Raw genomic sequence first — 18,023 nt, 5'->3', positions numbered from 1 at the left:
CTGCTGCAGTGGGAGAACTTCTGTCCTCTGGGGAGGTGCTAATCTAGCCTTTGCCTGAGGCTATCCGGCAAATGGCTCTGTGCAGGGCTTGGGCGGGGCGGGATCAACAGGGCAGGGCGGGCGGAGGGAGCCGTTATGCTGCTCTCAGTCCCGTTCCCAGAGGCTCTGCTTCTCAGAACCCCAGGAACCACTGCAGCAAACCTCGGAGAGAAAGCCGCCCTCACGTTCCAACTGATGCCAGACAATCCCGCTTCTCCCGTTTGAGTCTGAGTCTGAGTTCCTAGAGACTCGCCCGGGTCTGGAGCTCAGAGTCTGAGACTCCCCCCTGACCGAAAACGACAACCGCGCTCTCAGCCACCAGCCCGCTTTGCGCGCGCACCTCCGCACCTTTATATTTTCCACACTGCGCCTCCTCTAAGCCTCAGTATGCTGTTGTCTTTCCTTCTAGTTGAAGAGTCTCTCCTCAGCCAGCCTTCCTGTGGTTCTGGGTGATGTCCGTTCCGTCTTTTAGTTGTATTTTTGAAGTGGTTGTTTGCGGCAGCAGTCTCCGGTGTTTACCTATGCCGCCATCTTGATTCGGTCTTCAGATACATATTTTCATCACATATAGATCATATATATAACAGCATTTTAAAATACTGTGGGATAAGCGAATGGCTAAAGAAAGGTTGCTAGACTTTCTAAAATTACATTTTACGCCCTACACCCCCGCAGATATAGTGCCCAGTACCTCAAAGCAGAGGGTCTTCCTGCTTAGAGCCACATGGGTTCTTCTGAATGAACCGTCAGGACAGTATTCATTTTCTATAGCAAATATGAGGAAAGGAAAGAACACTGTATACTCTTATTGCAAAGAAGAGCTTAAAATGTCCAAAAAGTGCAAAGAGGATGCAGGATATCACTAAGAATCCCGATCAAACTGGTGAAGAAGGTTTTAGACATCACAGTTGACTTTGTCCCCACAGTTTGTCATCTTTTTCAGTTCCCTCAGTGGTAACTGTAAGGAGTTAAGCCGTTTGGTGGCGGAGGAACAGAAAATGTCAGGGGAGTAAGCAGTGGTGGTGGAGGGTCGGCTGGGATTTAGGTCTTAGACCCGTAAATGATGGTGAAATAGACCTTCCCAGCAGTAACCTTCTAGCCACCAGCCACTTGGGTATTGCTTAGATTACTCTTTACCCTTCTCTGCTCTGCATACATCTCTATCAAACTTTAAACATGTCCAACATGGGAGGCATAATGGGCTCCTCACCCCATCCTCCTTGGTCCTGGGTCCACCTTTCACACAGCAGCCTACACCAGAAATATTTGCACCATCCTTGGATCCACTTTCATAGTGCACGTGGGACCAGTCACTCAGGCCTTTTGACTTTATGTCCTTAAATATATTTGCTTCTGTGCATTCCTCTCTCTCTGTCAATGATGACTGCATGTGCTTAAATGTTATAGGGCAAGGTTCCCTTCATGCTGCACAATTACCCCCAGAACAGAGGAGGCCTCGTTGTATTGAAGTCAGTACAAAGCCTCTGCTATTACTGGGTGCTTTCTCAACTGCTTCATTTTAAACAGCAGAGCACTGTGCAAGGAAGACACATGAGCCCAAAGTGATCTCACTTAATGTGGTTAGATATTTATGGAGGCCTCCTGACAACATCCTTTTATTTTTAAAAGGTGCAGTAACATTTAAAATTGCGTGGGCATTTTGTCCCTGGAATGTATGTCCTCACAATTGCAAATGTAAAAATGACTTTATTAAAAAATCTTTTTGCAAAAACAAACCAAAAAAACCCACAAAACAAGAACACGCCCATACAATCAGGAATTAGGGCTATCAAAAGCATTAATGTGCACCTACAAGGACAAGAGAAACGTAAGCTATCGTAACTTTTACCAAATATCTGTAGTTTAGGACATTTGCAGTGATGGTGGCAGTGAGGATGGGCATGCTGCAGACATCTGTCAGATGTCTGAACACTTGACCTGAGGTGACCTGCACATGGAGGTCGGACATGCAGGCGGAGAGTTTGAATCAAATTGTTTGGGGAGATGTCGATGGAGAGAAAACATCTAAATATGTTCTGTATACTTTTCACTTATGCAACTGGAAATAACAGACATCATGATCTCCCGACACAATTGTACATTCAGAAAAGTACGTACATCATATGTTTACGGCTCAGTGAACTTACACAAACAGACAGTGCAGACTGAGAATCAAAACATCACCAGCACCCAAAATGCTCCCTCGTACTCTCTTCCAGTCCTCGCCGCCTGCCTACCACTGCCATGTGCTCTGGGAACCGTGCCCTCTCTCCTCCCACTGCACATTAGTTCTACTTGTGTTGAACTTTTTGTAAGTGGAATCATTCAGTAACTACCACTTTGCTGTCTGGCTCCTTTCCTCATCATTATGTTTGTGAACTTCACCTATGTTGTTACATCTAGTTTGTTCACATTGTTGAGTGGTATTTTATTTTTTGAGCAACCACTACTTATCCATTCTGCTATGGTAGATGTTCATCATTATTATGGATAATGTTGCTCTTAAGATTCTCCTGTGTGACTTCAGGTGACTAAATGTTAGGCGTTTGGTTGGGCCTAGGCCACAAGGCATTTCTTCCTCAGCGCTGGCAGATACTGTCAAACAGTTTTTCTAATGTGGTTTTACTAATTTACACACCCATCAGCAAAGAGGGGAGTTCTTCCCCCACATTCTTGTTGACTTGGTATTTTCTGTCTTTTTAAATTTTAGCCCTATTGATGGAAGCTTATAGGTACTGCATTATGATTTTAATTTGATTTCCTTGATGACTAATTTTAATGGCCACGTTTTCATATATTTAATTTCCATTAGGATATCTTTAAGTGCCTATTCATACTTTTTTCATCTCCTACTCTTTTTCACTTCCCTAAATTTTGTATATTCTGATCAGAAAAAAGAACTTTTTATTGGATTGTCTTATTGGCAAAAGTGATATTTCCTTATATCCAGGCAATATAGAAGTTTAACTTCCATGTTACTTTATTTTAGGTTATTTCAGTGACCTCCTGGCTAATCATCAACTTCTACTCACTCTCAGACTCTCTACCCTGCCTTCTACTTGACCCATCAAGTTATTTTTTACAGCCATGTAGATCTGATCAAGTCAATTCCAGTCCTGTCATTCTCTCCCGACCCTGATTTATCGCATTCCTATCAACCCAGGCTAACCATAGTGTTTCCAGAACTTTCCTATAAAAGTTCACGGGGAGTGAGTACCGCATACTTGCTAAATAGTCAGATGATTAAGTCTCTTCCCTGGAAATTCTGGCTGAGTAGAGTCTGGTTGAACCCCAGGAATCTGATGGGAACAAGTACTCCAGGTTATTCTTACCTTCAGGGAGGTGTCAGGAACACCATAAACAGGTCCTTTTGTTGCTGCCTCAGGGCTCTTACCTGTTCTCTCTCCACTATATGGATTTTCTCTGTCCTTCCTCCATTGTCCTCATCTTTTAACATCCACGGCAAATGTCACCTCTGTAGCTTCAGTCCTGCAGGCTGAGTACCAGTAGAATTGCCATCAGCAACCACTTATTCCTGATCTTTCTCAGAAACCTGTCCCACTGTGGCCTTCTCTATCTCAGCTGACAAGAGGCACTGGTGTATCTTCAGTATAAATGCAGAAGGCCCTGTCCTGTCATGACTTCAGGCCTGATTTCTGCAGAAGCCTGCTTACTAACTAGTTTCCCTGCTGTACCAGTCTGTCCGAGTGATCATCATTTTAAATGCCAAGTCAATGTCTCGTGTTCCTTCTCAGAACACTCCAGTGGCTCCCCGTTTCTCCCAGAGGAAAAGCCAGTCTTCCCTAGGTCCTAGGAGGCCTATTGCTGTCTGACCCCTTCCCCACCTTCACCCTTTGACCTTCCTGGCTCACTCTCCCTCAGCAACCCTGGTCTCCTGCTGTTCTTAGAACATCCCAGATAAACTTGCACTTCAGGGCTTTTGCATTACCTGTTCCTTCTAGCTGGACCAGTTCCCCCAGATGTTTGTAGCACTAACTCACTCTCTTCGAGTCTTCGCACTGCATCCTGCCTTGACCACACTATTTAAAAATTAATTCTGACCCATCCTTCCCACACCTCCAATTTCTTATGTCCAGCTCTTCCCCCTCCCACCATGTGACCCTCACTGGTTTCTAATATACTATTAATTAAGCGTATTATCATTTACATCTGTCTGCCAGAATATGAGCTCCCAGAGAAAATATTTCTTACTGTTCTGCTCATGATGTATAAAGTGAGTGATGAATATTTGTTTTATTCGTTGAATAAAATATTTCAGATGTGATATGTAAGAGAGCTTACATAGTATCTCTTTACAAGCCAGATTTCTGTGGAACCTTTTATAAGATATGTTGCCTGTTTTCATATTTTGAAATAAAAAGTTGACTTTGGGAGTTTGGATGAAGCTGGGATTGCTGGGTTGGTTTGAAGGAGAAGCCAATGGTAGCTCAGCTCCTTCTGCCCTGGTCATGGGTGTTCTCTGGGTTCAGGTTTATTCAATATAAAAACCTCTTAGGGATTGCTACTGAAGTACTGGATTTTAGGTTGTTTCATCTTTGCTGGCATTCCTAGATAACTTATGAAAATTAAATATCTTTTATGTTTGCTTCAAGCATATACATTATGAAAAGTATGTGCATAAATTCATAGTCCCATTATAAAACTGTGTGCTTTTGCATATTTTAGCCCTTCTCAAGGGCATTCTTATACATCCTTGCATTAATTCTGGGTGACCAGAAACCTAACCCTCTTTCTCTCTCATACTTTATTCCCTGAAATGCTGTGATGCTGTCCAGCTGAAATTTGACTACTAGATAAGAAGAATAATACTGTACAGGGTCTATTTATATACATCCAATTTTAGAATAATTTTTGCTTCTATTACTGTGAGTCCTTAAGTTTCTAATATATATACACATATAATTTTACATGTAATTTTTGCTTGGTGGAGTGCAGCATTTTTATGGGACCAGAGGGTATTTTTCCTCTCAGCCTAAAAAGAGATTATGTTTAAAACTCTGTTGACTCAGCATGTCATTATGCCACTCCAGCTCCCTAACCTTTGGTGATCTCTAATTGTCTTCTTCCTGTTTTACCTGTTTTAGCCTCTTCCTACAACCTGAATTTATTGGTTGTAAGCTTTTCCTAAGAGTAAATCCTACACTTTAGTGTCTCCCAAGGTGCCTGGAACACTACTGGGTTGTAATCTGGGCTGTAATATAATAGCTCTGAGCAGCTAAGAGAAGAATCCTTTCATGAGGAGTGAATAGATTTCATCTCATAATGATGATTATTAGTGGCTCACCACTTGAACGCATGCCAGAAAGGAGCTGTATGAAGCTCTACGAGGAAATATAGCTTAAGTCAGCTAATATAATACTTGTTTCAAAAAGCCAAATCTCAATTAGATTGTGTCACGAGGGAAAGCCTGGGTATATATAGTTTTATCCAAAATAGAAAAGGCAGTTAAGCACCAATTCAAATCATAGTTGAAATTTACATTTAAACGACTTTTACAATCAACTGTATGCATAGCAAACTTAAAAATAACACTGGTGTGAACTATTACAGGAACTTCATTGTGCAATAAAAAAAATACTTCAGTTGCCACCTCGTAGAAAAATACCTAATCAGACTGTTCTTTGGTCTCTCAGCATTCTGAGAGCTATATTTCAGGGCTACGCTTTAACTACAGCTAATCTTAATGAGCCTATACCTCAACAGATAAATTTATGTTTAATCTCTATTCTTTTATCTGTTTACTAGAGGCCCAGTGCACGAAAATGTGCGAGTGTAGGGTCCCTAGGCCTAGCCTACGATCAGGGCCATCTTCCGCTCGCTCACCACTCCCCAGTCCCGCCCTGCCACCACCCACCCCAGTTCCCCATGGTTCCCCGTTGGCCACCCAGCTATCAGAGCCTGTGGGCTGGGGGGAGGGACCAAGAGGTGGTCAATGCACCTCATAGTGACTGGTCGATCGGTTGTCCTGGTCATTACACTGTATGGTCGCTGGCCTTTTATTATATAGGATTCTCTGGGATATGTGATACTAATTAGTTAACAAGTGTGGAAATTCAGTTGAAAAATGCCGGGACATAAAGGATGGCAGGCAAATGAGGAAAAGAATGAAATATTTTCTGTCTTTATTGTTGAAAGTATTACATATGTCTCCCTTTTCCCGCATTGACCCCTTCTAGCCCACCCCTGCCCCTTCCCCGCCCCCCGCCCCAGACCTTCACCACCCTATTGTCTGTGTCCATGGGTTATGCATAGATACATACAAGTCCTTTGGTTGATCTCTTCCCACCCAGCCACCCTCACCCTGCCTTCCCTCTGAGATTCCACAGTCTGTTCCATGCTTCTATGCCTCTGGATCTATTTTGTTCATCAGTTTATTTTGTTCATTAGATTCCACATATGAATGAGATCATCTGATACTTGTTTTTCTCTGACTGACTTATTTCACTTAGCATAATACTCTCTAGGTCCCTCCATGCTGTCTCAAAGGGTAAGAGAGATCCTTCTTTTTTACTGCTGCAAAGTATGCCAGGGTTTGTATATATCCCACAGCTTTTTTTATCCACTCATCTACTGATGGGCACTTGGGTTGTTTCCAGATCTTAGCTATTATAAATTGTGCTGCTATGAACACAGGGGTATTTCTGGTTTCTTATGCTATAGTCCTAGAAGTGGGATCACTGGGTCAAATGGCAGTTCCATATTTAATTTTTTGAGGAAACTCCATACTGTTTTCCACTATGGCTGCACCACTCTGAAATATTTTCTAAATACCCTTATTACTTTAACAAGATTATTGAATACTACTGGATATTAGGAACTGGGGATTAGGAACTGGGGGATTGGGACTGAAGTGGTAGTGAGGTTTTGGGTTATAGAAGAAAAGGAAAAAAGAGATAACCAATCCCATCCTTCAAGGCACATATATGTTCATTCATTCATCCATTCTCTATTGAATGCTTGCAATTTGCTGGGGATACAGTGGTGAAATAATACAAACCAGAAGTCTTTGCCCTCACTGAGCTTATATTCTAGTGCAGTGGTTCTCAACCTTGGCTGCACATTAGAATCACCTGGGAATCTTTTAAAAATCCTGATTTCTGGGCCTCATCCTCCGGAAATTCTGTTTCTGTATGCATAGCAAACTTAAAAATAACACTGGTGTGAACTATTACAGGAACTTCATTGTGCAATAAAAAAAATACTTCAGTTGCCACCTCGTAGAAAAATACCTAATCAGACTGTTCTTTGGTCTCTCAGCATTCTGAGAGCTATATTTCAGGGCTACGCTTTAACTACAGCTAATCTTAATTAGCTGTAGAATTTCCGGAGGATGAGGCCCAGAAATCAGGATTTTAAAAAGATTCCCAGGTGATTCTAATGTGCAGTCAAGGTTGAGAACCACTGTTCTAGTGGGATAGAAGGGCAGTACGTAAGACAGATCAGTAAAAAAATATTATAGTGTTAAGTGCTAAGGAGATAAATAAAATAGGAAGGGAGATTGGGAGTGTGGAGGGTGGGAAGCAGGTTGCAATTTTAGATAGGTTGTCCAGGAGGAACTTGGTGAGAAGGTAAAGACCTGAAGGAGGCGAGGAGGCCAGTTGCGCAGGTATCTGGAGAAGGAGCAGTGGAAGCCGCTGGAAGAGGCAGTCCGAGGTGCTTCTGGGAGGACCACGGAGCCTGCTGGGCTGGAGCAGGATGAACACTCTGCTGAAGCCCTGAGAGGGCTAGGTCACTGGTTAATGAGAGCCGTTGGAAGGTTCTGCCCCCAGGCTTGGAACGTGACTATGTAATTTAGTAAAGGGACTGAACCATAAAAAGGCTTAATTAATAATTAAATTCAGCTATAAATTGTCAAGCAGACTGGAAAGGTTGAGTTGTTCTGGAAGATGTGCAGCTGGGATTGAGTGCGAAGTAGAAGCTGAATTTAAAGGTCTAGGAGTTGTGTGTGAGGGGCTGTGGAGATGGGTGCAGTTGATGTGAGATGTTATGAAGAGGGACTCGGAACTCGGGGAGACTTTATGGGAACAGTCGGGTGGGGAGGCACTGAAGACAGCCTCAGGGGAGCCCTGGCCAATCACAGGGCTGGAGGCAGGATCCTCAAAATGAGGTCCTCAACATGCAATTTGCTGGGGAGGTCCTCAAAATGGTATTAGTCGACTCCCTTCTTTTGTCTTTTACTTATTTTATGTCGGTTGTTTTCTAAGGAGATCTGTATTCCTTCTTAGACTTCTTATGAGGCAAATATGAAAGAATGAAAAAAGGATAATTGGAAAACTGTGATGTTGTCTTCATGCTAACGACCAACTCATTCGAAGGAAGAGGGTGGATAAGTGGCCAGCCTTCACCTCACTTCCGGGAGTAAGAACACCACCGAAAACTGGTTTGGGACTATAATAAATAGCTACGATTTTAGGCCTACAAAACCAGACCTCAAAGTGCTGTATTGATTTTAGTTTATTTTCCTTTTTGTCATCTCTCTTGCTGTCCTACTTAAAAATCTCACCCACAGTGATCAAAAGCACACATTTATTCATTATAATTTTTATTATATGCCACATGATGAAGTTACTTGCAAATCTTAATATTTTCACAAGTTGAATTGTGTGACTCTCATATCAAGCCTCAGTTGTTGTTGTTTTTTAAAATAAAGATAAAACCTTATGTTATCGTCAGGACTGAAAGCAAAATTCCGTGGGCTGTTGCTTCTGCCAAAGAAACACTGCTCTTTCTCTGGCTTAAGGTGTTAAAACACTTAGCGGTGTTTTCTGTCTCATTTTAGTGTTGCTTTCTAATTCTGATTTTGGAGCAGTTTACCCCGAAATGTCGTGGATATGTGTTTTGCCCATAAGTGAATGTATACGCTAATTTCTCTGTGACTTTCAGAGGGAAGTCAGAGTTAAAATGGAAAATTGCTGTAGGAAGCTGATGTGTTTTTAAACTCTTGAAGGTTTTACAATGGAATAAAACCTCTTTCCATTCTCGGCTGCACGGAAAACATTAAACTCCTTTTCAGTAAGCAGATGCTGAGTAGTATGGACTTTCCTCTTTTTCCCTCGAATTCTCATGATTCAAACCCTGTCCCTGTTACAGTGTTATTCTGCACTAAGGTCTTCAGTGCCCAGATTGAACGCTGGTGTTTTTATATTTAGTTTTCCTTAAACTTGTTTGGTGCTGTGAGAATATTCACTATATATCATTTTTGTTGCAAAGGTTCTAGCAGTATTAGTTCATCTTGACTGATGCCCTTGACTTCAGAATATAAATAGAAAAATAGAGATAGGTGACAAGGATTGATTAGCCAGGCTCCTTCTAAGTGAAACTGTAAACCTGTCTGGATAAATCACTAGCTCGAAAGCCTGGAGAATGCATTTTAAAAGAATTAAGTAGGTGACAAGGATTGATTAGCCAGGCTCCTTCTAAGCGAAACTGTAAACCTGTCTGGATAAATCACTAGCTCAAAAGCCTGGAGAATGCATTTTAGAAGAATTAAGGGTAGTGTGTGTTTATGTGTGTGTGTGTGTGTTTAATTGATAGGGAAATTTTCTAGAAGAGCTGCAAGGGCACAAAGATTCTGTCTGGTTTTACTGTCCTTCAATTTTTATTTAAAAGATTGGTTTGTGAGTTTTATTAAGCTATTAGAATGATTATTTACTTTATCTTTTTTTTAAGTGGAATTAAAAATTTTGTTTAAGAAAACTGAAATCAAGATCTTATGGCTTTTATACACACATATATGTATGAATATACATATATATGTATATATATATATTATTTTACTTTGTTATTATTAGACTTTAATTTTATGGCTGAGAGGGCACTTTTATTTCCTCTCAGGCACTTTTAAGCCATCACAGCAGATAAGTGAAAAAATATTTTAGTATTTTTTGGTATTTACCCCATGCTGGGCAGTGTTCTAAGCACCTGACATATATTAACTCATTTAACCCCAACATCCATCCAAAGAGACAGGTACTATTATTACCACCACACACCATATAAAGAAACTGAAGTACAAAGCTCAGTAACTTGCCCCTTAAGGAAGACGCCAGAGTTTATGCTCTCAACCATTATATTACCGCCTGCCTCTTTCCTTTTCCCCTTTCTAGAATTTCCAATTCCAAGGATTAATTTTCCCCCTCACTGTCTTTTACCTCATGTGGATTCCTCAGCTCCCAATTTGGGGTTCCTTTTCGGCCTGTTTTTCTTTCTCTGGCCTGATGAACCGCGCTTCAACTTCCCACCAGCCACTGCTGCTTTCTCACCTTCTTCCTTGGGGATCATCTCCAACTCTCAAACCATTTTTGAATTCTTAAGTCATATCACATCAGGACTAGAAGCTGATGCTACAATAATGGCTTGACCAGTTCTGAGTAAGATAATGTTAATAGATAATTAACTCATGGTTTCGACATATATCCTCTATTCCTGTTTAGAACATCCCTTTTTTTTTTTTTACTACATTTACAAAAACACATTCTTTTGCCTTAGTTCTTATTGTGATGCCATTTTTTTGGTATTTATGAATATGTCTCAGATGTCCCAAGACCTTTGCCTTTGGGCTGAAATCCACAAACACGGTCTCCTCTTTGTGGACATCATAGAGCATCTCTTCAGGTGATTTATGAATGTTTGTAACTGTGTATCCTAGGATCTTCTGGCTCTTGAGACACACGGCTGTTCATATGTTGAGTGTATAAATTCCCATTGAGCGTAAAGCTGTCAGAGACAGTTGTGTGATTCAGGATGACAAATGGGTGCTGTGGATCAGCTCTTGGCACGTTATCTTCCTGACTGCATTGCAGGCAAGAGGATAAAGAAAGAATGGAGCACCATCTCCCACCGCCCCACACCCAGTGCCCTCACCCCATCCCCCACACCCCCTCTCTGCCTGGTGTAATCTACTCCTCTCTTATTGAAGATGAAATCATACCCATGAGTTTTCTGCTTCCCAAGACAAAGATAATGATTACTGAGTCCCATACAGCATTGAGTTTGCAATAGTGAGCTTACAGTAATCGCTGCTGTATTTTAAACAAAGAAGAATTTCACAGGATTGAAATTTATGAATGCAGCTTCCCCCCTCTGTCCTTCCTCTTCCATGATATTTACTATAGAGAGTCTGAGGTGGCTGGGGATGGGTGGTGAGCAGTCTCCTCATATATGTGTTCTTGACTGAAATCCACAAACACGGTCTCCTCTTTGTGGACATCATAGAGCATCTCTTCAGGTGATTTATGAATGTTTGTAACTGTGTATCCTAGGATCTTCTGGCTCTTGAGACACACGGCTAAGATAAGTGTGGACTTATAATAGCACTGGGGGTGGTGTGGTGAATAGAATAGGAACTCGGATGGAGAAAAGGATTGGTGCAGGGGTTATTGTAATGACCAGAGGAGGGCTGAGGGTGAGGAGAAAGATGAGATTGGGGCAGGCATGCTATTAGAGATGACACCATACAAGTTTGGGTGGTGTGAACAGAGATGTTAGCAGAGGTGTGAGTAGAAGTAGGGGCTGTGGTAGTTGTAGATGGACCCCTGGGAACCGAAGGTTTATATGAGATAACAAGATGGGATGCGTGATATGGGGAGACGGTGGAAGGCCCAGGAGTGGATGGCCATGTTGGAGGTTGGACAGCAGTAGCTGGTAACTGGCAGCTGTGACAATGGGGAAAGGGTGGGAGGAGAGACAGGAAATTCCTTCAGGTTTGTTTTGTTTTTTAATTATGGGTGTTTCTAAGCTGACGTTGTTAGCCCCTAACAGACCTGACATCCTCAGGAGCCCCTGGACCCAGGAACCCCGGCTGCCCCTTCAGTTCCATTGGAGCAAGGTCTTGACTACTTTGCCGGTTGCTTTCTCTGAAAGGAGTGCACATGCTTGCTGAAATGGTCTGTAATAAGTCCAATTAGTGCACCAAAATTCCCTTTTCACTGGCCCATTATGTTCTTGTGACCTTCTACCCAGAAGGAACTTTGGCCAGGGGACTGGAGTTGAGGGGGTGTTTTCCTTCTAGCTGCAGAGCTTAGGTATTCCTGTGGCACCCCATTCTTGCCTCTGTCATGTTATATCATGGCAGCACTGTAATCCGTCTGTTTCCCTGTAAGTTTCCCCGACCTGACGGAAATGCTCCAAGACTATGAGCCTGCAGTTCAGGGCTTGGCTTTGGTTGTTATAAAATAGCACTGATCTTCGTTCTCCCTGCTTCATCCCAAACATCATACAAGAGGTACTGTTGGTATCAATCCAAGGAAACTCTTGTTAGTAGGATTCTAGAAATTGATGAGGGATTTAAATACAGATATGTCTGAACAAACACGATTTCTCAACAATGGACTTGCAGCCAAGCATTTTGGAGTGCAACTACCTTTAGTCTAATTTCATACCTCTGTGCCTTTCTCCCTGTGATGTGTTCCAGAAGTGCCTTTGACCTGGGCTGCTTTATCTTGCTCTTCCCTCTCAAAGCAGCCAAGAGATCACCTTCTCTGAGAAGCCTTCCCTCACCCTTCACCCCTCTCCCATCCAGAGCTCATCCCTGTCTTTCTCTGGGTTTAAATGTACTTTTATTGTGCCACATGTATTTAGCTCTAATTATTTACAAATTACCTAAAGGATCTTCTGGCTCTTGAGACACACGGCTAAGATAAGTGTGGACTTATAATAGCACTGGGGGTGGGGTGGTGAATAGAATAGGAACTTGGATGGAGAAAAGGATTGGCTCAGGGGTTATTGTAATGACCAGAGGAGGGCTGAGGGTGAGGAGAAAGATGAGATTGGGGCAGGCATGCTATCAGAGATAACATCATACAAGTTTGGGTGGTGTGAACAGAGATGTTAGCAGAGGTGTGAGTAGAAGTAGGGGCTGTGGTAGTTGTAGATGGACCCCTGTGAACTGAAGGTTTATATGAGATGACAAGACGGGATGCGTGGTATGGGGAGAAGGTGGAAGACCCAGGAGTGGATGGCCATGTTGGAGGTTGGACAGCAGTAGCTGGTAACTGGCAGCTGTGACAATGGGGAAAGGGAGGGAAGAGAGACAGGGAATTCCTTCAGTGGTAAGAGATTGTAGCAGGTGTGTGTGGGGGCGTTGCTGTGACCCTGGCAACTTTGGGCGGCCAGTTGTGTTGGACAGGTGTGTACGCTGTTCATGGTCGGTCAGCGATTAATGATTAAATTTTATCTGAGGTAGTTGTGGGGAGCTAGCTAGGCACTGGTAAAAGAACCAACTGTTAGGCTTGGCTTAGCTTGCCAGGGAATGAGATCATATGTGACCATAATGCTGAACAAACAGGAATCAAATGGCACATCCGAAATTTCATTTATCCTCTCCTTTCCCGTCATTGCCTGTTCAAACCACTCTGTGGGGTTGCATTTCAGTCCCCAGATGAAATCTCTGCCTGACTTAGTTTCTTCTTTGCTTCTCTCAGATTAAAAAAAAAAATCTTTCTTGTGTTATAATTGTGTAGTGTAATAAGTATTGCTACATCAGTAATCACATTACAATCTATAAATGTATCAAAGTAACACTGCTGTGTACCTAAAACTTAACCAGTGTGACGCATCGCATTTATTCAATAAAAATAAACCTTCAAGCACTTTTATCCATAGACACAGTCCAGGCTTAGTAAGTATCTGGTCTAGTCCAGTGTGACACCATATGTCATTCATGCAGAGGTAAACCTCTCCCTCTCTAGCAGCTCCTTTTTGCTGGAGTGTGAAGCCCGTATCGGGGAAGAGAGTTCTGATAAACGTCTTCTCCCTGGTTGTCCTCTAACACGTCTGCTCTTCCTCTCCTACTCACCAGGCAAACCCTGGTGAGTTTGCGGGAAAGGATGAGAGTGCAGGAAGGTCACAGCATGACATCGCTCTGCCATTTGATTCTTCTGGCCAAGGCAGCTGTAAGCCTGGCTTGTTCTTTTGTGGGCAATTCTGTAGGTTCTTTGGACTGTCCTTCCCTCCTTCATTTCTATGGCTCTTTCACCTATGTTTTCCCTGATGTGGGGATGTACACCTTCCTTCTCATTCCAGGGGTGTGCTGCTGAGGTTTTCTCACCTGCGCACAGCAACATTAATTCAAATTCAGATCACGTTGGCTTGGCAGTGCTTGTGGGATATGTAGGTAGAAACACCCTATAGGGTTTAGGAAATACTCAATCATTCCAGGGGTGTGCTGCTGAGGTTTTCTCACCTGCTCACAGCAACCTTAATTCAAATTCAGATCATGTTGGCTTGGCAGTGCTTATGGATATGTAGGTAGAAACACCCTATAGGGTTTAGGAAATACTCAAATGCTTAAGAGAGAGGCAGGGTTAGAAGTACACATGTGCGGTGAATGCTATGCAGATGGTGGTTGAAGTCATGAGAGTGGACATGGTTGCCCAGGAAGAGACATGGAACCTCACAGAGATGCTCATTTTAGAAGCAGGAGAAGGAAAAGGAGCTGGCAAAGGTGGCCACAGCCTCTTCCGGAGTACTGGTTCTATAAAGGGGCACACTGTACAGGGGTCAGCCCAGAATTATGTTGATTATTGTGTCTATTTTTTACCCCACATGTGGAAATTATACATACATACATTTTTATTTTCATGGTGAAAAGACCTTAAACTGTTTCCTGCTATCTTAAAAAATGATATTAATTTTACTTTAGAATTCTTTCTTTGAAAATAAAATTTAACTCTTTTTTTCCCCCAGTTGTGTATGAACACAGATCAAGATTAGAAAAATCCTTGCAAAAGGAAAGACTTGAACATAAGAAAGCAAAGGAGGGTAAGTAATAAAGCATCATGTACTTGCTTTACTATTTTTTTTGCTAAGAAATTGATTATTAACTCAAAGTCAGTTTTATAGGTAGACAGAGATGTCAAGCAATTTGCTGTGCCTTGTGCATTAAAATAATTTCTGCTCAAGACTGGATTTAGAATCTTTCAGTGTGTGCCACCTTGAGGTTATATATACCATTTCAGAAATAAACAGCTTTCCATTTGAATATTATACACATATGTTACTAATACCTGGAACTTTTATCTATAAACATCCAGAAAGTAACAGTATGCATTGTCCAGAACAGCGGTTCTCAACCTGTGGGTCGCGACCCCTTTGGGGGTCGAATGACCCTTTCACAGGGGTCGCCTAAGACCATCGGAAAACACATATATAATTACATATTGTTTTTGTGATTAGTCACTATGCTTTAATTATGTTCAATTTGTAACAATGAAAATACATCCTACATATCAGATATTTACATTACAATTCATAACAGTAGCAAAATTACAGTTATAAGTAGCAACGAAAATAATTTTATGGTTGGGGGTCACCACAACATGAGGAACTGTATTAAAGGGCCAGAAGGTTGAGAACCACTGGTCCGGAATATGACAAATTTTATATATACATATGCACACACACACACACACATATACACACGCAAATTTATAACATAATAAATTGATCACATTGTATGACATCTTTTAAGTTATGAACCTGTTTTTATCTTGTGAAGGCTTTAATTGGACAGCTAATTGGTTTATTTAGAAAAAAATAACATTTAGCACAGATATTAGGCAAATGCTATGATTTTTATCAGAATTTTGGTATAAAGCATAGGCTTTATACAGCTTGTGATTTAAAGTTACCTGCATTTTATGTTTATTCACGTTTTGTGATAAATCTTGAGATTTAAATTCGGTGTTCTGTATAATTAACTGGGTGGGTAGAAGGAGGGAGAACACCGGAGGGCAGTATTGATTAGGATGTTTTGCTGACCCTCGGATTAAATTAAGCCTGTGCAAAGAATAGGAGTTTAACAGCATTCAGATGCTTTGATCGGATTTGGATTTTTCTTGTCTTCAAATGCAGAGTGATTTTACAGGGCCATCTAGTGGATAATATGCTTTAGGAGCGTGAAGGATGGTATTCTCTTCAGGGCCTGAGTGATTTCAGTGCCATCTAGTGGGGAGCAATAAATCATCCCTGTCTTTAGGTGTGCTGCTTGTGTTTTTCCACTTTAATTTAAAGGCTGGTTAATTACAGAGTGTGCATTCTAAATGCACTTTTAATCAGTTGGTTGTAATGTAGATATTGTTGGTGCAAGATTTACGGCTTTAAGCTAAAGAGGAAAAATATATAATAGTTTTTCAACTTTTTCTAAAGTATGGAGAGGCAAAAGAAAGTATATATAACTCACCAAGTAGATTGTTTTAAACCTAGAACTTTTTTTTGTAAACCTGAGTAAAGTTCGCCTTTATTCTTTTAGATGTTTAAAATTTCACAAAGAATGAACTTGCTCTCTATTTCTTCCATTTTGTATTTTCTAGATTTTCTGGTTTATAAGTTAGAAGCACAAGAAACACTAAATAAAGGAAGGGTAAGTTGTCTTTTTAGTTTTTATTTCATGAAATTTAGGAGAGGAAATTGTTGCAAAAGCGTTTTCTCTGTTGATCATTAGTATTGTAGGGCTGAAATACATTTTTTTGTTGTTGGCCACCAAACATATTTAAGAGGGAGACTTTAAAAATTGTTCTTTTAAAACCTATCTTTGCTTATCGCAATATTTATGATAGCAATGCATTGGGAATAGCTTAATCTTCAATAATAAAAAACATTATTTTTATTCATTTATTTGTTCATTTGTTTCGAATCTTTCTTTCCTATAGAAAAGCGGTTCTCAACCTGTGCGTCGCAACCCCATTGGCGGTCGAATGACCCTTTCACAGGGGTCGCCTAAGACCATCCTGCATATCAGATATTTACATTACGATTAATAACAGTAGCAACATTACAGTTATGAAGTAGCAACGAAAATAATTTTATGGTTGGGGTCACAACATGAGGAACTGTATTAAAGGGCCAGAAGGTTGAGAACCACTGCTATAGAATGTAATATTTATTTTGGTTTGCGTTTGCACAGACATTACTGAGTAATGTCTAACACAGTACTGTGGTGCTCCTGTGTACCCACATGCTCTTCACTCTCAAAGCCAGACAGGAGATCACCACCTCCGAGAAGTCTTCCCTCACCTCTCCCATCCAGAGCTCATCCAAACACATTTGTCGAATGCATAAATGAATAAAAATGATATTGGCCTTAAAAAGTTTTCAAGTCTAAATTAACTGGAGGAAAACTAATCTTTCTCTTACTCTAAAAAAAAAAAGTAAGCTTTAGTTGAGTAAAACATTCGTGTTTTGAGGTCTTAAACTGAGAAGAGTCAGTTCGTTGGGTAGGTGGGAGGCTATTACTTGCTTTAAAAGCTCTGACCCAAACTGTGTGCATTCTGTTGTGCATTTTATAATGTAACTTAGAATAAAGTAGTGAAGCAATGAAATAAAAAGAGAAAGCAAAAATGCAGTTCATTTTAGAAGCTGTAAAAACTATGAACTGGGAAATGATTGAGAGCGTGTCCTTGTGCTGGCCATGCAGTAAGCCAGGAGTGTGGCGTGTGAGGTACGGCACAGCGCGGGAGAGAAAACCCTCAGATGTCTTGCGTACTGGCTGGTCATGGCTCCCAGGACGGTGGACCTGTGTGAGACCCGCCTGTGAAGGTGTCCCACAGGGATCCAGTGATCTGTTCCTGGAACATGGACCCACCTTAGGCTCAGGCTCAAGTTTCAGCCCTGGCTCTGCTCCTGAAGGAAATGTTGGCCTTGGTCTGCTCCTTAGCCTTTCTAATTCTCACTCTGCAATGGGGTCTCACCGGGATGTAGCAGAGGATGTAGAACTTCTTGCCCACTGAAGCTCAGGGGAGGAAAACAGCCTTTCTCTCCCCTCCGTGAGCCAAGCTAAGCTTGTGAGACCTGGTCCTTGTTGGTTCAGCCCCACCTGCCCTGGCACAATGTATGATTATCTGTCTCGGGACAAGCTCCTCTGTACACCTGGGCCTCTGCTCTTCCGAATGAGAGAGTGGAAGTCTTCTCCAAGCTGCTATTTTATGATTCATTGGGAATTTCCTCTTTGTCATGACTAAAACCTA

General features: G+C 41.6%; 1 protein-coding gene across 1 annotated transcript in view; it reads left to right on the top strand.

The window, feature by feature from the left end:
* The window catches only part of GOLIM4 (golgi integral membrane protein 4), a 76,462-nt gene that overhangs the window by 25,851 nt on the left and 32,588 nt on the right, over positions 1–18,023 (top strand). The window contains exons 2-3 of the mRNA XM_014533561.1: positions 14,742–14,820; positions 16,371–16,420. Coding sequence (XP_014389047.1) covers positions 14,742–14,820; positions 16,371–16,420 — 129 coding nt within the window. The remainder of the gene's footprint in view (positions 1–14,741; positions 14,821–16,370; positions 16,421–18,023) is intronic.

This window comes from Myotis brandtii, unplaced genomic scaffold (assembly GCF_000412655.1).
Source record: "Myotis brandtii unplaced genomic scaffold, ASM41265v1 scaffold99, whole genome shotgun sequence".
NCBI lineage: Eukaryota > Metazoa > Chordata > Mammalia > Chiroptera > Vespertilionidae > Myotis > Myotis brandtii.
The sequence above is the reverse complement of the archived record's forward strand: the minus strand, read 5'-3'. Positions and strand labels throughout refer to the sequence as shown.